The sequence below is a fragment of the Pleurodeles waltl genome, chromosome 1_1 (assembly GCF_031143425.1).
Source record: "Pleurodeles waltl isolate 20211129_DDA chromosome 1_1, aPleWal1.hap1.20221129, whole genome shotgun sequence".
Lineage (NCBI taxonomy): Eukaryota > Metazoa > Chordata > Amphibia > Caudata > Salamandridae > Pleurodeles > Pleurodeles waltl.
The window spans coordinates 356,692,771-356,716,417 of record NC_090436.1 but is presented as its reverse complement, the minus strand read 5'-3'; the positions used below and the strand labels follow the sequence as shown (position 1 = coordinate 356,716,417).

At 45.6% G+C, this 23,647-nt stretch overlaps 1 protein-coding gene across 3 annotated transcripts in view; it reads right to left on the bottom strand.

The window, feature by feature from the left end:
* Window positions 1-23,647, bottom strand: part of RGS7BP (regulator of G protein signaling 7 binding protein) — a 657,220-nt gene that overhangs the window by 103,976 nt on the left and 529,597 nt on the right. For all 3 annotated transcript variants that reach the window (XM_069222702.1, XM_069222694.1, XM_069222711.1), the window contains exon 5: window positions 3,889-3,959. In XM_069222702.1, coding sequence (XP_069078803.1) covers window positions 3,889-3,959 — 71 coding nt within the window. The remainder of the gene's footprint in view (window positions 1-3,888; window positions 3,960-23,647) is intronic.

Genomic DNA, 23,647 nt, shown 5'->3' with positions numbered 1-23,647 from the left:
GCTGACCACCCATGTGGCTACAGGGACACACCAAACTGCAGCAGAACTTTTCCTGATATACTAGAACTGGACTGACTCCTGGTTGTGGTCCCTGTTGGTTGTTCCTGAGGTCCCAGGAGCCCTAAAAGTGACCTAGAGGAGCTGCTCCAGAAACATTGACAAGTTTGGACTTAAAAAATATTTGGACTTCCAAGACCTCTGGAGCTTCAGTTGCACCTTGTGGCAAAAATAACTGATTTTGAGAGGACTTTGTCAGACAGAGCTTCAAGCTTGCCCTGCTGGAGGATTTTGAACTCTCTAACTAAGACTAAGGGGCTGATTTAGAACTCAGACGGGTTACTCTGTCTACAAACCTGTGAGTTGTGGGCAATCACTAAATTAAACACATTTCCATCCTGGATATGGTCATTTACCCCTCTTAAGAACAGCAATAAATACACTGACAATCTAAAAAATAGTTTTGTAGTACAATTGCATTGTCTCTACAAGTATCTACATGTGCACATATATATTTACACATACGTAATTGCGGGATGTGAGTAATATGGATTCACGGAAATCCTAGAAGTACATTTTGAATCTGTTGTGAATTCCATGATGGTCCAAACTTAGGAGAAAACCTACAGGAATAGATTTCTGACTACCTTTTGAAAATTAGGCATTGTTTGAAATGGGGCTGATGACTAGGTCACACCACATCCTGCAGTATGACATACCTAGTCACAGAACAGGCTTGATAAAATTGGCCAAAACACTTTCTATAACCGGGTGTGTGTTTTATCCAGTCTGACTTACTCACTGACATAATTCAATAAAAGACAACTACTCATAGAAAAATATGTGTATCTGGTTCTAAACACTTCATGCCTGCTTCACAACGTGTATGCTGTAAGTAGGTTTATCTTAGGTTGGAAGTAACCCATGAATTTCTAAGAGTAAGACATTCTTCTTCACATAACGGATTCATAACTCCATACATCCTTTTTCCCTTTAAGCAAGCATGTCTCTTTCCTACTAGACGTTCATTAGTCATTCAGAATATGTCTGGCCCACAAAGGGCCAGATCAATTTAGACACAAATGTAATGCCAGCCGGGCCACAAAGTTAAACAGACTATTTTGGCTTTTTTTTGTTTTACAGAAACATCCACTAAAAGAGAAACAGCCCAGACACATTAGGAGATGTGTCCAGGCACATGGGGGCAGGTGGGATAATTGTTGATTGTTTAGGTTTCGCCTGAGACAGTACATGCGCTGTTTCTTATGAGCTTATTGTTCTTTAAAAAAAAATCTAAAAAGAGGCTAGGAGCCCAACTATTACTTACCATTGGTGGGCTTGCTTATCACTCTTCTTTCTCTTACCATTGATAGGTTTATGCATCACTCTCCTTTTTCTTGCTTTTATTGGTCAGCAACAGCTGGTTTAGTTTTGCCTGTCTCTCTTGCTTCAGACGGGTTTTGATTTCAGTTCTTTACATTCGAAAACCATGAAATAAAACATTGTTAAAGCTAATAGATCTTGCCAATGGAAGATCTATTGTTCTTGTCAATGTTTTTTTGTTCTTGTTGGCCAGCAATGTCTGCGTAGCAGCACATTGTTTTTCTATAAATTAGCCATGCTGCACAGAAGACGCGCTGCTGTGCAACATGGCTAAAAACACTGACAAAGCCAATAGTTCCCGAGGCAGAGCTACTTCCTTTGCCAATGCGTGATTAACTTGCTACAGATAGCCGGGCAAACCCCCTGCCTTGCTTCTTTCGATCCTCCACAGAGGCTCAGCCAGCCCTTCTTTACAGTCAGGTGAGAACTGTATGTGGCAGGGGCTGCAGAAGTCAGCAGCTTATGTTCACCATTTCCTACTCAGCTGCTGGGCCCCCCAGTGCCACCTCCTTTCTCAGGGATTCTTGTGAGACAAGTTCTTTTCTGTGGAGTTCTTGTTGAAAGTTTCCGTTTTTTTTTACTAGAACAGACCCCTCATATGCAAATAATGTCCATGTCCAGGGCCTGTTCCTGTCTGCAGGTAGAATACAAACTGAGGCAAGGCCCTAATTGCTGAGTGCAGGAAAGGCCTCCTTTTTGCCCTGGTCACCTCCAAATGCTTTGGACAGATATAGGTGGTTACTGACTCTTGGCTATGCACTGGGTAATGCTTAACAGTCCCAGGGCCAGTGTTCTGTGTAAAATGGATATGCAAATTAGGCCAATTATAACTGGCAGTATCAATCTACCTATAAGTCTCTTGGTCCACCAGCCCTGTTGGAAGGAGACTGGTGCAGAGCTAGCAGTCTCTTGACGGCCCAATTACAATGTTTCCACTGTACTGACCGGCAGAAACTTCAGCATTAGGAGGTTTCCGCCGGTCAGCCCAGTGAAAACAGTGTGGTGGCATTGGCCTTGACTCCTCATGGAGACAAGTCCAATGCCGTCGCACAGAGGGTGTTTCCCCAGCAATGCCTGTTCGCCAGCCTTTTTTCATGGCAGGGATTCCACCATGAAAAGGCTGACGGAAAGGGGATTTGTGGTCAGCACGGCAGTGCTGAGCTCAGCACCATTGTGCTGACCACGGCTCTGACCGCTGTCACCTTGTCGGAATCCATGATCCTGGCGGTGGCAGTGGTCCGACCACTAGGGTTGTAATCAGGCGGTCTGACCACCAGGACTGCAGGCAGTTCGCCCACCACCGCAGTTTTGGTGGTCTTCCGACCGCCAAACTCGTAATTAGGGCCAACGTTTTTTTCTTTTTTTCCCACGGTAAAATTCAGACAGATCTGCGATAGGCCACGTTTATTGTGAACTTGTTGCTATATATATATATATATATATATATATATATATATATATATATATGTGTGTGTGTGTGTGTGTCTTTTTTTTTTTTTGCAAAAGAAGGAAAAAAGCACAGAATAAATATCAAAGCACTGGCAACAGCAAAAGGCCTTGCCTATGCGAGATCCATTGGCTGTGACAATATTTTTAGCCATGTCACACAGCAGCATGGCTGCTCTGCAACATGGCTGAAAGTATAGAAAATGAAACCTCTATAACACGCCCAGGATTGACCATGTCCTAATTCATTTATTATTTTCTTTACTTGCTGTGCAATATGGATACCTAGCCAACAGATCTCGCATAGGTAAGTCCTATTACCTTTGCCAATGCTTTTTCCTGTTTGCGACTGGTGGCATTCCTTCCAATGCGGTTACTAGGCAAAGCATTTCTGAAGCGCTAGAAAATCATGCAGTTCTGCTGCTTCTAAAGGAGGTGGGGGAACTGAGAAGTAGGCATTTAAGATATTGACCTATGTTTAGCAGATGCCCCGCTTCTGCCTACCTCTAGATGATCCTATAAGTCACACCTCAATGCTGACACTTAAACCACAAATGTTTTCAGTATGTGAGTATGTCTGAGTACACAACACTCTGGTACATGGTCTGCCTGGCACAGTGCACCACATACGACCTTATATTAAGTAAAAATGTAGAGGATTACACAATGCATTTATACACGTCTTCCACAAAAACACTTATTACAGTGACATATTTCAATAGCCTTTATATATTCCACACTATGGAAGTAATTCCTGTAGTCTGAACATTCAGTTTCTGGGAAGGCAAGCGTCGGCTGCCAGTAAGCTATTAACAGAGGAGGAAGTTCACTTTATCTCTGACAAGTCCTTCCTACCAAATTGCTTCGTGTGCGGAAAGCTGGTCTGCCTATAAAAGGCATTGTTGATGCGCTCCAATAACAAGATAATTTTCTTTCCAGTGGATGGATTCATACACACACTACTGCAAACTCGAGAAGGTAAACTTGCGTCTCCTGAGGATTCTGCAGCCGAGCAGACCGACTCTCTATCTCGATTTTAAAAATACAGATACCAGGACTTACCTTGGTTCTTTAGTGGCAAAGGCATGGTCTCCCTGAGCTTACTTAAAAGGTTTTTCATTTCTCTCATATCTCTGCAGGAATGAAAAGTACAATAATTACTGTACAGAAAATAGTTCCAAACTTCAGGAATAATGACATTTGTTTTGCAGCCAGCCCCCGACCCTTGAAAAGATGACGTCAGACCGCCAGTAGCACCTATGATTAAATAAAATCTGACTAGTTCTTTGATTCCCTTATCTGCTTTAATGTAAAATGGAGGTTGTACTGAATATAAATGTGTATACCAACGTACCATTCACTCACAGATGTTCCAGTGTAATTTTTGTTAAGTTAACCATCTGACTCAACACAGCAAACAAATGGGCATTCTTATATTTATAGGGTCCGATTTATAAAGACATTAACGACAGCCAACCCACGTTTACGCTGAAAATGACTCCATTTACGCTGATTGCGAACATCCCTCTTTTAATTGAGCCAAGGTACCTCATGCAAGACAACGAGATCCGAAAAAGAACCTGTGACACGCAATGCTTGTAATTTAGTCGTTTCATAGAGACAGAATCTTGCACAAACCCTGCAGGGACGGGACATATTCACATACGTATCTCTTTGGTGCTTAGTATATAACTTACTTTTTTCATTCATTATTATAAACACAAATATTAAATATTGACAATTGGAGACTTAATATGCCACCGAAATGAAGTCATTCCAGAAGAGGATTGAGTCGATATTCTCTTATAGACTGAGGTGGTCATTCCGAGTCTGGCAGTCCACTCTGACCCGTGGTGGAGCTGCTGCGGTCCAACCGCCGACAACACCAGGCTGCAGCCAGCCTGCAGCCTGGCGGTCCCGGCGGTTGTAATCCGCCAGGGCTCTGAATTTCGAGTCCCCATCTGCCAGCCTTTCCATGGCCGTTTACACCACTGTGGAAAAGCTAGCGGAATGGGGGTGCCTGCACTGCCCATGCACTTGGCATGGACAGTGCAAAGGCCCCCATGCACAGCCCCATTGCGTATTTCACTGCCCCAATTACAGGCAGTGAAATGCTCGATGGGTGCTGCTGCACCTGCTGCACCGCCACATTGTCACCGGCTCGGAATCAATGTTAAGACCCTCTTCACCGCAGGGCCGGCAGGCTGAAACACAGTTTCTGCCCACCAGCCCTGCGGTGAACCTGGAATAGGGCCGGCGGTGTCCTGGCCGCACTAGCGGTCAAGTAGCAGGATGAGTTTGGCAGTCAGCCTCTGCCGCCCGCCAAACTCAGAATGACCACCTGAGTCCTTGGAAAGCTCCATGTTGTTTTCTCATATTTCAAACACAAGACAATGACTAGAGAGCTAAGCTCTCCACTAACCATGGCCAACAACATTTAGGTCATGGTTTTGAATTATATGGAACCCCAGTAAGAGAGCTCGATATCATGACACAATAATTCTCACAGATTTCTGCATTTTGGGAAGGCCACAATTTAGAGCCAATTTATAAACTAGTTTTCTCTTTAATGATAGCCAGATCCACCTTTCAAAAATAAAGCTGGGAGACAGTGGCTTTAACTTGCTCCACGAAATACCTGTGTCATAAAGAAGTCCCAAAACTCTTTTTAAGCCTACACCAACCAATTATTAATCTTGGGCAGGGCCACTGGAATTATGCGGCAATGAACGGCTAAATTGTCTGGCAGGGTTGAGTAAGGTATGCAGCAAGCAAAGGAAAAGCATACAGCATAACAGGAGCATTCAGCGGCAGTATTAGTTCAATATTTGTTATTTTAACACTCATTAATAATATCTGAGTAACAGGTTAACCTCATTTGTGCAGTTTAACTACCATAGGACAGAATATCTACTGCAACAATATTGTTACACGGGAATAATTTGTGAAAAATACCATGTTAAATAGTTTTACTAAGTAATGTAATATTGTAATATATATATATATATATATATATATATATATACATACATATATATAAAATTCAAATGAAAAGTACTGATCGCACACTCAGGATTCAAGGAAAAGCACAACTCGTTTTAATCACAAACACAACGCGTTTCGACTGACACAGCAGCCTTGGTCACGTGATAAGTACCACCAATAGACATTCACTAAATACTATTATTATCATAGATATAGAAATAAGACATATATATATATCCTCAAACCACATAAAAAACACATAAAAACCCACTGTTTGTTTTATGGGTTTTTATGTGGTTTGAGGATATATATATATGTCTTATTTCTATATCTATGATAATAATAGTATTTAGTGAATGTCTATTGGTGGTACTTATCACGTGACCAAGGCTGCTGTGTCAGTCGAAACGCGTTGTGTTTGTGATTAAAACGAGTTGTGCTTTTCCTTGAATCCTGAGTGTGCGATCAGTACTTTTCATTTGAATTATTTAATTACCCGTCTGCTCGTGCCGGTTTCTCGCATCACCCCTCACGGGCCATTGGAGCTCGGAATCGAGCATTTTGGATGTGAAAATACATATATGTATATATATATATATATCAATGAAAAACAAAAGTTACAGGGGCGTTATAGGTTATAGTCAGGTTCAGATTTTACACACTCAAAACCATAGAAATTCAGCAACTATAGTTTTCTCAAGAACCTATAACTCCTGCCCTAAGGTAACTATAACTCGCAGCCCCGCCAGACACAGTTTTCTCATCAATAATTGTATTGCAAATGTTGCAGTGATATTATCAGTGATGTCATTCATAGAAGATGCGATGGCTGATGTAATATGTGGGGTAATTAGCAGTGCATGGCAAGGGAGCAGGTTATAGTTACCATAGGGCACGAGTTATAGTTTCTTGTGGTAAGTATAACTATAACTGCTGAATTTCTATGGCTTTGTGTGTGTAAAATCTGAACCTAACTATAACTTCCCCATAACCTTTGTTTTTTTAAGTGAAGTTCTAAGTTTCTTTTTATTACCCAATTTGTATTGATTTTCATTAATTTCCAAAACATTGCACGCACAATAAGTTCTGACAATGTCAATAACACAGTTACAAAGCAGAGGACACATTCCTTTACTGGTCAATCAATGTTAAGTATTACATTACAATACAACATCATGGTAGGCCCACCATTTTCCCCATATTTTATCATGTTTTTCTGGGCACCCTCAGGCTGCATAGATTGGATTTTCTTGATGCGCACACCAATCCCCCCCCCATCCCGCCAACGAAGGAGCTCCAGGAAGCCTGCACCTGAGGGCTATAGCTCTTTTAGCTACAAGGCATGCAACCCCTACAAAACGGGTCATCCTAACCTCCCACAAACCCGTTGTTTATAGGCACCACCTGGGCCGCTGAGTAATAGAAGTATAAATCTGGGACTCCATCCCCCCTTCGTATGAAGACTTCAGCGCAGTGTTAAAGGCTGCTTTGTGCCACCCGCCGTTCCATTTGAAATTAGTAAATTTTGATGTGAGAGCTCGGAACCACATCCTAGGTATCTGGTAGGGATAGTTTGTGAGGACATATAGGTAGCGGGGGAGCCACATCATTTAGAGAAGGGAAGTATGCCCAATGGGGCTTAAGGGGAGAGTTTTCGAACGCTGGAGGTCCCTCTCCAGACGTGCTAACAAGGCCCTGAAGTTTAGTACCCGCACTAATATAGGCAGAAGGGAGATGTGGGTTACTAAATATTTAAATGCATTCCTCCGCACTGAGAATTGGGGACACCACTGTCGACCCTCCGCATTCCCCCTTGCTTCCACCAATGTTGATTTTTTGGCATTGACTAGAAGCCTGGATACCTCCCCAAACCTCTCCAGTAGTTTCACAAATCTGGGATCTGATGAAGGCGGATCTCCCAGAAATACCAAGACATCGTCCACGTACAGCACCACTCTATCCTCCACTCCAACTCCCCATCTCCAGTCCCACATCAGAGGATCGCTCCACAGCAAGCAAGCCAGGGGCTCAATCGCTAGCGCGAAGAGCAGCAGGGATAAGGGACATCCCTGACACCTTCCCCGCTGAATAGGAAATATCCGGGAGAGCACTCCATTCACCCGAACCTGGTCCTTGGGGTGCTGATACAGTAGTCGGATCATTCGGCGGAGCAACTGCCCCAACACCATATGTGCTAGGATTACCTCCATGTATTCCCATGAGATTGTGTTGAATGCCTTACAAAAATCTATAAGGAGAAGAGCCAGGGTACTACTGGATTGTGAACCACGGGATAGGGCCACCTGAACTCGGCAGATGCAATGCCGCGTACTCCTGCCTGGCATAAAGCTGCATTGATCAGGATGAATGAGTTGGGCCAGTGTACCAGTAAGACGTAATGTCAGTACTTTGGCATATATCTTTATGTCCACATTAATGAGGGAGATTGGCCAATATGATGCACATTGGTCTGGGGCCTGCCCCTCCTTGGGCAGGATCATGATTGTGGGGCAGTCAAGTTCAGGGGGAAAGTCCCCCATTGTCAATGCCTCAGCATGAAAATTCAGGAGATGAGGTACCAACAGTGAACGGAATCTTTTGTAGTACTCTATTGGGTACCCATCCGGCCCCACTGTTCTCCCCCCATTAAGCTCCAATATGGCACTATCCACCTCCTCCGCCGTCAATGAATGGTCTAAGTCCTGGGCAAGAGTAGGTGGGATAGCTGGTACTGGAAGGTCTCACACTATAGAGCCCTCCTCCACCAGACGCATGAGGGGGTCTTTCACATACATGTCTTGGTAGTAGATCGTAAAGGCCTGATCTTTTTTCCAGAAATTATCCAAATGTCTCCAAAGTTCTGGATCTTCTTACAGAAGGTCTCTTTGGGGTTTTGGAGGGTCCATAATACGAGTCAAGGTTCCAAAAGCTCTGAGTCGCTCCTTGGAGAGTTAGGACTACAATTCCCACAGTGCACCTGGTCAAATCCTTAAAAGTCCACTGGACACCTGGCTCTTCTTGCAGAACTTGATGCAGGGGACTCTTGGTAGCTCCTTTGTACCTGTTGCTTGCAGGGAGTCCTCTCCTGAATCTTTAGAAGTAGGGCAAAGCCCTTTTTTTCGATGGTGAAGCCCAGAGCATGCATCAGGTGCAGTCCTTCAGAGTGTAATCCTTCTTGGTGCAGACCAGGAGTTCAGCAGGGCAGTCCTTCTTCTTCTGATTTATTCCAGCAGGGATTTGAGTTACTGGGCATCTCTTCCACTTTTTTTTTCAGGTCTCTGGGTTGGCAAGCAGGGGGGCACCACTGACCAATGGGGCGCTGGGGGCCACCTTCTGTGATGACCATTTTCTGCGAAGTGTGGCACATTTCAATCCCAGAAGGCACTGTTTCTCAAAAATTCAAGATGGAGAAAATCTCTCCTGGAGGCTGAAGTCTGGCTAAGCCCACCCACAAGTGTGGCTAATTTTCTCCTACACTCTCCTTCCAGCCTCTCTCCTAATCTAATTACAGGAGCACCCATCTGGCTGGGTGTGCAGGAAATGGGGGAGGACCAGTTTCTGTCTCAACTGTCTTTCCCTCCATTGAAGACTAGTTTGCCCACCCAGTCACCCTTCCTGCTCTGGCATCTGCTGCTGCAGTTCTCATCCTACCAGGTGGTTCCTTTGTTTCAGGCCACATCACTTCACACCTCATAAAGGTAGCTTGGCTCAGCATGTCAAAGTCTGACCAATCAAGAGAGGCTACTACAAGTCTGATTTTAAGTAACTTTAGGGAAGAGTTCTTAAACTCTTTCCCTGTAATAGTTATAATGAATCCAACATTGACAAGTTGTTGGATTTATTCTAACTATTGATATTTTGAATATTATTTTTAGCAGACTCCTGACAAATGTATGACTTTATTAATTTTAAATAAAGCTTTCCCAAGTTAGACAATGGAGCTAATGCACTACAATGGGTACACAATATTGGCATTTTGTCCCTAATCAGGGCTCATAAAACAACTTTTATAATGTCCCTGCTTATAATTACACTACACCCTAGCCTTGGGGTACCTAGGGTAGGCCTTAGGCTGACTTATATGGAAAAATAAGGTAGTTAAAGACTTTAAAAGCACTTTTACATCCAAAGTAGACTATGGGCTTAATTGTATTTTAAAAGCAGCCAGCATGGCAGGGCTGCCTTTAATACAACATTTGACACCCCACAGTGCACCCACAGGTACCTTAACTCCACTGTGGTCCCTAAACGTATATGCTCTACCATATACTAGGGATTTACAGGTAGGCTGTCAGAGCCATATATATTTAGGCCTAATTGCCATATATGTTTTAAACAGAGCACTGGCCTTGGTCCTGGTTAGCAGAGCCCAGAACACAGTCAGAGTCAGAAGCCACCAATATCAGTAAGAAATTAGGGGTGACCATGGCCAAAAGGATGACTTTCTCACAGTGGCACGAGTGCTGCAGAGACACTAGTAGCATTTAATTTACAGGCCCTGGGTAGATGGTATACCTCTTTACTAGGAATTTATAAGTAAATTAAATATGCCAATCAGGTGCAAGAGGAGAAAGCACAAGCACTTCAGTTTTGGTTGGCAGTGGTAAAGTGCATAGATTCATAAAGCCAACAAAAACTAATTCAGCAACATGGAGTGTGAAGGCAAAAGGTTTGGTGGAAGACCACCCTAAGGCTGACAGGTCTGATGGATAGTGGTGGCTCTTTCGTCTTCACAGCAGAGTGTCAAGCTTTATAATAGTGTAATCAAGAAAGGTGCACAAAGTCCCAGCCTCTCTGGTAGGTTACCCAATTATGTATCACCCATCGTCTTCTGAATAAGGGAGTAATGATTATTATACTCTAGCAAAGGAAGCATATCAAAATCACATGAGTATGACTCAGTCATCATAAACTTGACTTCAGTCATATTGTAAATTGCATTGCAAGACATCAGTGATTCATCATTTTGTTTTAGTGCACTCGTTTTCAAAATCCCACAATCTATTCCCTGTTTTTTCAATATTATAGACAGCCACATTGGAAAAGCTCACATTCCTTTTTCATTTTCTGCTACTTTTTACCAAATCTGACAACAGCCATTCAATGAAGTTCTTTCCCATTACATGGCCACCCTGAATATCTAAGGAGGTCGCTGAAACTCAGATCCAAATAGACTCCTGCTGCCAGACTTGGGAGAGTGGCAGTCGGGGCAGGCTGTCTCCCTGCAGCGCAAAGAAAGATTGTGATTTGCTGACTTATTGCACCACCTATGTATAGATGTCCACGTAGTGGGCTTCAGATTTGCGCTGGTGCACCTGATCCTGGAGCGAGTGAGGAAGAGAGCTCTCAATGCTAATGGCAAAGTAGTGCATCCTACTGGGGCTGCTGACAGACACTTGGGGCCTGATTCCAACTTTGGAGGAGGTGTTAATCCGTCCCAAAAGTGACGGTTAAGTGACGGATATACCACCAGCCGTATTACAAGTCCATTATATCCTATGGAACTCGTAATACGGCTGGTGGTATATCCGTCACTTTACTGTCACTTTTGGGACGGATTAGCACCTCCTCCAAAGTTGGAATCAGGCCCTTGATGACCCTTGCTTAGTACCATGCCCTTTAGGGCGCCCATAAGATTCCTGACTGAGCTTTCCCATCTGGAATGGTTTTGGCTGCTCGTGCTACCTAATACCTGGATATCCGTGGCAAGTGGGCCCAGCCGCACTAGGACTGCAGACCAGCAGAGGTCCTTGAGTAGGGACCAGGGTTCTGCTGAGACACTCAAGGAGCCAGCCCTGAGGGATCACATCTGTTGGCACGCAACAGCTTCTCCCGGAGCTGGGTGACATTGGGTGCAGGAGGAAATCCACTGAAACACTCTGATGGGACAACTTCACCTGACGAGACCGTCTGCAAGCTCACAGGTACCAACCCTCACCCAGTCCACGATGTTGAGATAAGAGACCAAACACACAAACTCAAGAAAGAATTGATACATGCACAACTCCCACTTCAGGAAGCACCAAATCATCCATGGGGATCTCCACCTGACAGAAGACGATTGATGCTTGTGACATCCAAACTATTCTTCTAGTGATCCAGACATTCTGCGAAGCAGCTGAAACCAAGATTGCAGAAGTGGGAACAGATGTAATGCTCCTAGACCATGATCTCTGTGAGGTAGAGGGCAGAGTCCCTGAGGCTGAGGGTCAAGTTTCTGGACTGAAAGACATTGTCACATAATTCAAACGGAATGTGTCTCACCTCTTATCAGCAACCAAAACTCTTGAAGAGAGGGTAGAAGATGCAGAAAACAGATCATGGCTCAGCAGCCTTTGTTTTGTTGTATTCCCAGAGCCAGCTGTGTAGCCCTGCTAGGTATCCTAGATGATCAGGGGAGAGCACCCGTGGAGAGCGAACCTAGGTAAGTATGGGCACGGTCACCGCCAAAAGAGATATTACCCATAAATGGAAATCCCAAGACCTTCCTTTATTGTCAGAGTGCCGCAGGGCAATGGATTGGTGTGCTAAGCAAGATTAACCAATTTATAAGGCTAGAGGATGTCCTCTGAAGCATTCTAAGGCTTGAGGAAGGTGGTGGGATCATCATAGGCTGGTTAACCTGTACTGAAACATCTGGGGCAGCGATAATGTGGGAAATGTACAAACATGTATATGGCATGGGTATTGGATGCTCTTTTATCTGTTGTTCGGTTCCAAGCATTAAAAACAATAAAGTTCATTTATCAAAAAAGAAGAGGACACCCCACAGAAAGGGAAGGGACAGCGGTAAGAAACCTGCAGTGAAATAGAGTATGTGCCAGAAAGAGTGTTAGCAATGGTAAGCAACTTGTTCTTCTGATGGACACTTCTAATTGCAGACATCTTCTTTTAGAATAGATACCAAAGTAGTACTTCCCAAAAGTGGAGGATCTGTGGACTGGACCAAAAAGTCCTGCAGATTTGAACAGGTGAAATGTCCTTACCATCGAACCCTGGTGTCAAGGTAGTAGTGCTTTGTGAACCTGTGCACCGACTACCAAGTTGCAACCTAGCAGATATCAAGGACAAGCTCTCTGCATGCCAAAGCAGTGGTAGCAGCCTCAACTCTAGTGGAATGGTATCTCAGACCTTCTGGAGGCTGCCTTTTGTCCAGTGAGTAGTACATTTTAATGCTGAGGACTATCCACATCCACAGAGTACTATTCTGCACAGCCTTTCTTTTTTTTTGCCCCAAAGCACCCCACAAAAAAATGATCATTCCCAATGGTCCTTGGTACGATCTCTGTAAAAGCTTTAAGCTCTCTTGGGGTCCAAATAATGAAGCTTCTCATCTTTTTAAGGGTGAAAAGGTGCAAAGAACACTGAAAGAGTGATGGATTGCCCCTTGTTGAAAAGGCTCACATCTTTAGGCAAGTAATCTACTAAATCCTCAGCATCAACTTGTCTGGAAAAAATGTATTCTACAGTGTTTGCACTGACAGTGCCTGAAGCTCACTCACATGACAAGCTGAAAGAAATCACAATTAGGAAGATAGTCTTTAAGGGCAGAAGATGTAATATACAGCTGTGAATCAGCAAGAATAGTGTACACATAAAAAAAAAAAAACATAAGGTCCCAATGTTGCATCACAAACTGTTTGAGAGGTCTCCTTTGTGCCAAACCTTTAATAAACTGCATCACAACAGGTGATTTAACCAAGAAAGCTGGTCCTGCAAATGTAAACAGGCCAAAAGAGCTGACAAATATTCTTTAATCATGTCTACTGCTAGGCCAAAGACAAAACAAACATCAGGACATATAACAATTTAGCCTGTGAGGTGTTTGTCTTGCGTACTCTACACCAGCCACATATTTCTCTCTCAGCGTAAATGGAGTTTGTGAAAGGCGCCTGTTGGCAAGAATGACATCCAACAATTCAGTTGGCAGATCAAAACCAGTTAATTGCTGCTGATCAATTTCCACACTTGGAAGTGTAGATTTTGCAGAGTTGGGTGAAGGAGCCTGCCCTGCTGCTGTGCCAGATGATCCTACTGAAGTGATAGCCTAATTGGAAGGCAGATACTCATGCTCAGAAGCTCCAAACACCACACTCTCCTACCCCAACCTGGAGCCACTAGGATTACTTGGGATTGGTCGTCCCTATTTTTTTCAGAACTCAGGGCAAGAGAAGCAGGTGTAGGCAAGGCATACAGGAGTCCCATGTTCCAATGTGAAAAACCTTCAACTCTGCATGTTCTCAATGGTGGCGAAAAGATCTGCCATGGTTCTCCCTACTGCCGGAAGGAGCTATGTGCCTCTCATGTCCGCCAGATGCTGCCAGCTAAGCTTGTGCCCCTTGTCATTCAATGATCCAGCCAGGTGGTTCACTACAATAAAAATGTCCTGACACTCCAGACACCTACAGAAGCATAAAGCCTCTCTGCACTGGACACCTCTAATCCGCCCTGCTTGTTGCAGTACCACATGTGATGGTGAGTCCATGAAAATCTGCATCAGCCCCCCTTTAATGGTTAGCAGGATGGCCTTCAACGGCAGATGAATGGCCCATCAACTACAACAGATTTATATGGAGCCAGGCTTTCATCGGAGACCAAAATCCTCTGATCTCCACCTCCACCAGATGACTTCCCTAACCCAGCACTAAGGACTCATCACCACCATCAACTTTGGGTGAGGAACGGAGAAGGCTCTCCTGCTGGTCCAATTGCGATTGACCAGCCACCACTGCAGAACGTGTGGAGTTTCCTTTGGAATCTGAATGGCATCTGACAGGCCTTCTTGGTGCTCGGCACACTGGAACTTCAGATTCCATTGCAGATGCAAGAAGCTAAAAGACCAAGATGCCTCAGAGCTGCTCTCATCGAGACCCAGGAACGAGGCTGAAACATTGAGATCATAGCCCAAATATCCAGGACTTGTTGAAACGGAAGGAAGGCCCTGAACTGGATCGTATCCTGGACAGCTCCAATGAAAGGAAGCCTTTGCGTAAGAGTCAGTTGCGACTTTGGCTTGTTGATCGTGAACCCCAACAATATCAGGAGGTTCGCCTTCATCTGCAAGTGGCCTATGGCTGACTGTGGCATGCTTGCCTTCAACAGCCAATTATCAAGGTAAGGGAAAACTGGCATACCAAACCTATGAAGATGGGTGGTGACCTCTGTCATCACTTTCGTGAACACCACAGGGGCATAGATGAAAGGGAGCACAGCAAACGGAAAATGCTCTCTGCCTACCTTCAACCACAGGTAACGTCTGTGGCACTGCAGAACGGGTATATGAAAATAAGTGTCCTGCAGGTTGCTTGGTGCCATAGCAGATAGAACCTTTGGAATTTGTCTTTCCACATGAACAAAGATCTAAGATGGGCTGAAAGCCCCCTTCCTGCCTTGGCACGTGGACAATAGTGAAAGTAGCAGCTCTCTCCTATTGCTGAGTCTGGAACCCTCTCAATGGCTTTATTGGAGAGTAAAAATTTCATCTCTTGAAACTGAATAGGCAGGGGCAATTGCAGCAGAGGCTGGGAAGACTGACCATGTGTATATATGCCAGTGCCCTAGACAGCGGCTGCAAATCTCAAGGGGAGGAGGGGCCGGGGGAGAGACAGGGGTGAATTAAAAAAAAATAACATTAAAAAACGTACCTCTTTTCGTCGCCGCCGTCTCCTGCCACCTCGCTTGTCCGTCCTCTTCTTCTGGTGTCCCAAAATTCACTGGGACACCAGCACAGGCTCCCCAGCAATCATGATGCTGCTTTCATGTTAAACCTAGCATGAAAGCAGCGTCAGCATTGGTCTGAGCAGCTTGGATTGCTGCTCAGACATAACCCTGGGGTCTGTGCAGTTTCTCCAGCCCGGCTGTTCAACACATCCAGGCTGGAGAAACCTAAGTGTGCAAGTGTGTTTGGCCGGCCTGAGCCGGCCGGCCAATCACACATGCGCACTTAGGTGCACTCTCTCCTCATCCACCCTCCCACCTCCTATGGCCCAGCCCGTCCCTCCCTGAGCATGCTGCTGGCTGACCAGCAGCTGAAAGATAAAACAATAATTGACTATTGTTTTAGCTTACAGCTCCTGGCTTAGCTGGGGAGGTTGGGATAGTGTGGGGGGCACTCCTTTGCCATTGCGGAGGAGCCGCCCCTGTCCCCAGAATAGCCTCAAAATGTCCAAAGCTGATGAGGAAACTGTTTTGCAGGGGTCAAAAGGCCCGGAGTACATGCCATGACCCTATTCTCCTTGAATAGTTCCAAAACAGAATCATCTTTTCCCCAAAACAGGAGTTTTGTGAGCCATCAAAAGGCATATCCATAAGAGATTCATGCATGTTGGTAGAGCACCACACTAGTACCAACCCTTTTTCCTCAGACAATCAACAGTATCAAGACCATCCTGCTATCCTGAATGGTTTGACCCAGTAATGTCCTTCTGGGACCACCGGAAAGATGTCTCTTAGGTGTGCGTAAATGTGAGTAACAAACTACCTGCATTGACTGGCCTTGTCGTAGTTGGACTTTTACTCTGATGGTTTAGGGATGACAGTACTTTTGTTTGTAGGCAACTATGTCAATCCTACAGCAGTACCTCACCAAAAACCCAAACAGTTAAAGGTGATTTCTGGCAGTCTTTACGCATGGTCTCAAGAGTGCAACATCTCAGGGGAGTCATGGTTAAATGGAGATTACCCTTTTCTCACATGAGAAATAAGTCTCAGTCACACACAGGCAATGAAGGAGATGCAGTAAAGTTTTCAATAGGTTTTATTAACAAGACTGCAAACTACTGTAAAATGCATGAGCTGCAATAATTGGAATGATGAGCGATGGAAGAAGCAGAATGGTAACGATGAAAGTCGTGAATACAAAGAACCCCACCATATTGTAGTAACATGGAATGTAAAATATCCCTACAACCATAGCATGGGAAACCTAATCTCTAACATAAAGAGATTTAGGTGTGATAAACCTAATCTGCTAGTATCATGTCCATGAGAAGCACTCCCAGCCCTTGTTACCTTGGAGTGAGGTCTCTAGATCAGACTCTGTGGGGACACAAAGGCTGGGTCTGCATCAAGGCGACGTGTACCACAGATAGTGTTATTGGCACCTGGAAGGAATCCCTCTGATAACCTTGTCTGCGTGAGATATAATTATACAGATATTGTAGGATGCCTGACACAGGTATGTTCCCAAACAATAGGTAAGAAGACATGCTTGGGGCGGCAATTACATAAACAGTTCACTCCAAAAGTACATTGTGTTCCTGTCACACGTAAGTGGGAAAGGGACATGATGTGAATACCTACATATATCACTTGTCTTTGACGGTGAGTGGCACTGATAAGGTGAAATCAAAACATTTTCCTTACTATATATATAGCAGCCATCTTGGAAGAAATAATTGAATAAAATGCTCTAAAACAGAGCAGGCTAAGTAGGTTAAAAGTCACTAGATGACAGGGGCACAGGCCTGCAAGCCAGAAGGCTCAGCTAACTACTGATTCCCAATAAAACCAAATAGGATCTACTACAGCCTCAATGCTAGCGTAACCAAAGAACAATTATTTTCCAAATGCCTCAGTCCTCTTAGACTCCCTATCCGGGGGAGTTTGGGGAACAAGTGGGGGTGCTGGTTGAAGCCTGAACAACTAGACTTTCGGGAGAATTATGTTTAGTAAGGAAATCAGGGACGCCAGGAGCCAGTCTAACATCCAGCCACCAGCCTAATCATAGGCAGGCTTTAGTAATTTTGTGGCACAACATGGGTCAGTATCATACTTGGAGTCAAACAGCAGAACCAGCATCAGATCTTCCACTGGCGCTTCTCTGGCATCGACAAGACAGGTACCGATGCAGGTTGAGGAGCCGGGGAGGAAGCCTGTACCAGAGCAGTAGAAAACCCATTATAGGTCCAAGGGTTTAGATGGCACTGAGAAAGGATCTACCAGCTGTAACCCAATTGACGGCCCCTGTGGATCCTTGGTGCCCAAAGACACATCAAAGGGAGCCATGAGAGTGTCAAATATCTGCAACATGGTCTCCTTGAAGGCTCTGATGTACTGCAGAATCACCAAAAGGCCCTGAAAAATCAGACTGCACTGGAACCAGCTGAGGAAAAACTCCACAACTAGAGATCCAGAGGGAGACCAACTGACGTTGTGGTGCCCTCGTGTCTTTTCTTTGGGCAAAGAGTAGCGGAATGGAATCAAGTCACACTTTGTCTCTTTGTGTTTATGTTTGGACTTCAAAAGCTAAGTTAACCTCTTACGAGAGTGACCTCGCGAGTGGGAGCAAGCCTGCATCCTTGTTTGTAGTGGGACTTAATCGAGGCCTATGACTTCTAGTGCTCAGTGATGTACAGCTTCACTTCCTTCCCGATCCCAGATAGCCTTTGGGGGCATGAGGGTTCTCTTGTCGCACAACTGTGAGTTGTGTCACAAGCACAACCACAAGAGACACACCTTGTGCAAGTCTGTGACCACTATTTGTTTCCTACAGTCGTTGCATGGTTTGAAATCTCTAGTTTTAGGAGGGGGCATCATTATCTAGTACACTGGACTTTCTAACTTCAGGAGTTGTTGAATGCTGACCAAATTGGGCTCAGAGCTTTGAACGCACAGGGAAAGGCACTGAACTGACATCAGTGCACAAGTGTGGCATTTAAAATGCAGCTCTGCTACGTCATATTCAGGGCGGAACGGAGCCAGTGTGGATCCACCTTGCATCACTTAGAGGTGGAAGAAACTTGGTTGCAAAGGTTCCGGATCCAATCTGACATCTGGGGAATATTCTAAAAATGAGGATTCTGGGGTTAGAAGTATCCATCAGAAAAATAAATGTACACATGCTTTAAAGATCCAGGAAAACAGATTAGCAGATGTAAGGAAATGCCTCCTTGGCATGGTTACCCCCTGACTTTTTGCCTTTGCTGATGCCAAGTTATGATTTGAAAGTGTGCTGAGGCCTGCTAACCAGGCCCCAGCACCAGTGTTCTTTCCCTAACCTGTACCTTTGTCTCCACAATTGGCACACCCTGGCATCCAGGTAAGTCCCTTGTAACTGGTACCCCTGGTACCAAGGGCCCTGATGCCAGGGAAGGTCTCTAAGGGCTGCAGCATGTCTTATGCCACCCTGGGGACCCCTCCCTCAGCACAGACACACTGCATGCCAGCTTGTGTGTGCTGGTGGGGAGAAAATGACTAAGTCGACATGGCACTCCCCTCAGGGTGCCATGCCAACCTCACACTGCCCATGGCATAGATAAGTCACCCCTCTAGCAGGCCTTACAGCCATAAGGCAGGGTGCACTATACCATAGGTGAGGGCATAGGTGCATGAGCACTATGCCCCTGCAGTGTCTAAGCAAAACCTTAGACATTGTAAGTGCAGGGTAGCCATAAGAGTATATGTTCTGGGAGTCTGTCAGACACGAACTCCACAGCACTATAATGGCTACACTGAAAACTGGGAAGTTTGGTATCAAACTTCTCAGCACAATAAATGCCCACTGATGCCAGTGTACATTTTATTGTGAAATACACCCCAGAGGGCATCTTAGAGATGCCCCCTGAAAACATACCCGACTTCCAGTGTGGGCTGACTAGTTTTACCAGCCTGCCACACACCAGACATGTTGCTGGCCACATGGGGAGAGTGCCTTTGTCACTCTGTGGCCAGTAACAAAGCCTGTACTGGGTGGAGGTGCTTCTCACCTCCCCCTGCAGGAACTGTAACACCTGGCGGTGAGCCTCAAAGGCTCACCCCCTTTGTTACAGTGCCACAGGGCATCCCAGCTAGTGGAGATGCCCGCCCCCTCCGGCCACTGCCCCACTTTTGGCGGCAAGGCTTGAGGAGATAATGAGAAAAACAAGGAGGAGTCACTGGCCAGTCAGGACAACCCCTAAGGTGTCCTGAGCTGAGGTGACTCTGACTTTTAGAAATCCTCCATCTTGCAGATGGAGGATTCCCCCAATAGGATTAGGGATGTGCCCCCTCCCCTCAGGGAGGAGGCACAAAGAGGGTGTAGCCACCCTCAGGGCTAGTAGCCATTGGCTACTAACCCCCAGACCTAAACACACCCCTAAGTATTTAGTGGCTCCCAGAACTGAGGAAGATAGATTCCTGCAACCTAAGACGAAGAAGGACTGCTGACCTGAAGCCCTGCTGACCTGAAGCCCTGCAGAGAAGACGGAGACACCAACTGCTTTGGCCCCAGCCCTACCGGCTTGTCTCCCCACTTCGAGAGAAACTGCAACAGCGACGCGCTCCCCAGGGTCCAGCGACCGCTGAAGCCTCAGAGGACTACCCTGCATCTAAAAGGACCAAGAACTCCTGAGGACAGCGGCCCTGTTCCAAAGAAACCAAAACTTGCAACAAAGAAACAACTTTAAAAGGACTCCACGTTTCCCACCGGAAGCGTGAGACTTTCCACTCTGCACCCGACGCCCCCGGCTCGACCTGCGGAGAAATAACACTACAGGGAGGACTACCCAGCGACTGCGAGCCCGTGATTAGCCAGAGTTGACCCCCCTAAGCCCCCACAGCGACGCCTGCAGAGGGAATCCAGAGGCTCCCCCTGACCGCGACTGCCTGCTTCCAAGAACCCGACGCCTGGTAAAGACACTGCACCCGCAGCCCCCAGGACCTGACGGATCCGACCTCCAGTGCAGGAGCGACCCCCAGGTGGCCCTCTCCCTTGCACAGGTGGTGGCTACACCGAGGAGCCCCTCCCCCTGCCTGCTTCGCTGAAGAGACCCCTGAGTCTCCCATTGAAACGTATTGCAAACCTGACGCCTGTTTGCACTCTGCACCCGGCCGCCTCGTGCTGCTGAGGGTGTACTTTCTGTGCTGACTTGTGTCTCCCCCCCCGGTGCCCTACAAAACTCCCCTGGTCTGCCCTCCGAAGTCGCAGGTACTTACCTGCTGGCAGACTGGAACCGGGGCACCCCCTTCTCCATTGAAGTCTATGCGTTTTGGGCACCACTTTGACCTCTGCACCTGACCGGCCCTGAGCTGCTGGTGTGGTAACTTTGGGGTTGCCCTGAACCCACAACGATGGGCTACTTTGGACCCAACTTTGAACCCTGTAGGTGGTTTACTTACCTGCAAAACTAACAAATACTTACCTCCCCCAGGAACTGTTGAAATTTGCACTGTCTAGTTTTAAAATAGTTTATTGCCATTTTTGCCAAAACTGTACATGCTATGTTGCTGGTTCAAAGTTCCTATGATACCTAAGTGAAGTACCTTTCATTTGAAGTATTGATTGTAAATCTTGAACCTGTGGTTCTTAAAATAAACTAAGAAAAAATATTTTTCTATATAAAAACCTATTGGCCTGGAATTGTCTTTGAGTGTGTGTTCCTCATTTATTGCCTGTGTGTGTGCAACAAATGCTTAACACTACCCTCTGATAAGCCTACTGCTCGACCACACTACCACAAAATAGAGCATTAGAATTATCTCTTTTTGCCACTACCTTACCTCTAAGGGGAACCCTTGGACTCTGTGCATGCTATTTCTTACTTTGAAATAGTACATACATAGCCAACTTCCTACATTGGTGGATCAGCGGTGGGATACAAGACTTTGCATTTGCTTGACTACTCAGCCAAAACCTGATCACACGACTAAATTAAAAAAATTGTCATTAGAAACTGATTTTTGAAATTTGAGCTATTTTTCTAAATTTTTAAAAGTCCTGCTAGGGCCTTGTGTTAGTCCCTGTTAGCATTTCTTTTAGAGTTTAAAAGTTTTGTAAAAGTTTGAATTAAGTTCTAGAGATAGTTTTAGATTCTTAAAAAGTATTCCAGCTTTTAGAAACAAAATGTCTACTACAGAAGAGAATGTGATGGAACTCAACCTCACCCCTTACCTGCATCTTAGGATGTCAGAGTTAAGGTCTCTCTGTAAAATCAAAAAGATAAAGACTGGTTCAAACCCTACCAAAGTACAGCCCCAGGAGCTCTTGGCAGAGTTTGCTAAAAACAACCCCTCTGATGATGCCTTCACAGAGGGGGACACTAGTGAGTTGGAGGAACTCCCACCTCCAACCCTAGATAGGGAGACCAGGGTTCCTCCAACCCTGACTCCAAATGTGATAGTCAGAGATGCTGCTTCTCTCACAGGAGAGTCAAGCAACTCTGGAAGCATTGAGGAAAGCCTCAATGAAGATGACCTCCTGCTAGCCAGGTTGGCCAAAAGATTGGCTTTGGAAAGACAGATCCTAGCCATAGAAAGGGAAAGACAAGAGATGGGCTTAGGTCCCATCAATGGTGGCAGCAACATAAATAGGGTCAGAGATTCTCCTGACATGCTAAAAATCCCTAAAGGGATTGTAACTAAATATGAAGATGGTGATGACATCACCAAATGGATCACACCTTTTGAGAGGGCTTGTGCAACCAGAAAAGTAAACAAATCTCAATGGGGTGCTCTCCTTTGGGAAGTGTTCACTGGAAAGTGTAGGGATAGACTCCTCACACTCTCTGGAAAAGATGCAGAATCCTATGACCTCATGAAGGCTACCCTGATTGAGGGCTTTGGATTCTCAACTGAGGAGTACAGGATTAGGTTCAGGGGGGCTCAAAAATACTCGAGCCAGACCTGGGTTGATTTTGTTGACTTCTCAGTCAAAACACTGGATGGTTGGATTCATGGCAGTGGTGTAAATGATTATGATGGGTTGTACAATTTATTTGTGAAAGAACACCTGTTAAGTAATTGTTTCAATGATAAACTGCATCAGCATCTGGTAGACCTAGGACCAATTTCTCCCCAAGAATTGGGAAAGAAGGCGGACCATTGGGTCAAGACTAGGGTGACCAAGACTTCCACAGGGGGTGACCAAAAGAAAGGGGTCACAAAGACTCCCCAGGGGAAGAGTGCTGAGACATCCAAGGGAAAAAGTAAAGAGTCTTCTACAGGGCCCCAAAAACCTGCTCAGGAGGGAGGGTCCAAAGCCTCTTCACAATCCAATTTTGGGTACAAGGGTAAAAACGTTGATCCCAAGAAGGCCTGGTGTCGTAGCTGTAATCAGCAGGGACACCAAACTGGAGACAAGGCCTGTCCCAAGAAAGGTTCCACTTCAAACTCTACTCCAGGTAGCACTGGAATAGCCAGTCTCCAGGTGGAATCAACAGTGTGTCCAGAGCAAATCAGGGTTCACACGGAAGCTACATTAGTCTCTGAGGGTGGGGTGGACTTAGCCACACTGGCTGCCTGGCCCCCTAATATGCAAAAATACAGGCAGCAACTCTTGATTAATGGGATTAGTGTAGAAGGCCTGAGGGATACAGGTGCGAGTGTCACCATGGTGACAGAGAAACTGGTTTCCCTTGGTCAATACCTGGCTGGACAAACTTATCCAGTCACCAACGCTGACAATCAGACTAAAGTACATCCCATGGCTATGGTAGCTTTAGAGTGGGGAGGGGTCAATGGCCTGAAACAGGTGGTGGTCTCCTCAAATATCCCTGTAGACTGTTGGCTTGGAAATTACCTGAAGTCCTCAGCATGGGCTGAGGTAGAACTCAAAACCCATGCAGCCATGCTGGGTATCCCTGAACTGGTGTGTGTCAAGACAAGGGCACAGTGCAAGGCTCAGGGTGAAAAAGTGGTGTTGGAGCCTGGAATAATGGCCCAACCCTCCAAGAGGAAAGGAAAAAAGACTGGGGAACCAGCTTCAACACAACAAAAGAAAAATAACCTCTCTTCCCAGGAAGACGTTCTGCCCTCTGAGGGAACTGAGCCCATGGAGTTGGAAACTTATCAGGTTGAGCTCCTAGGCCCAGGGGGACCCACAAGGGAACAGTTGTGTAAGGGGCAAGAAACATGTCCCTCT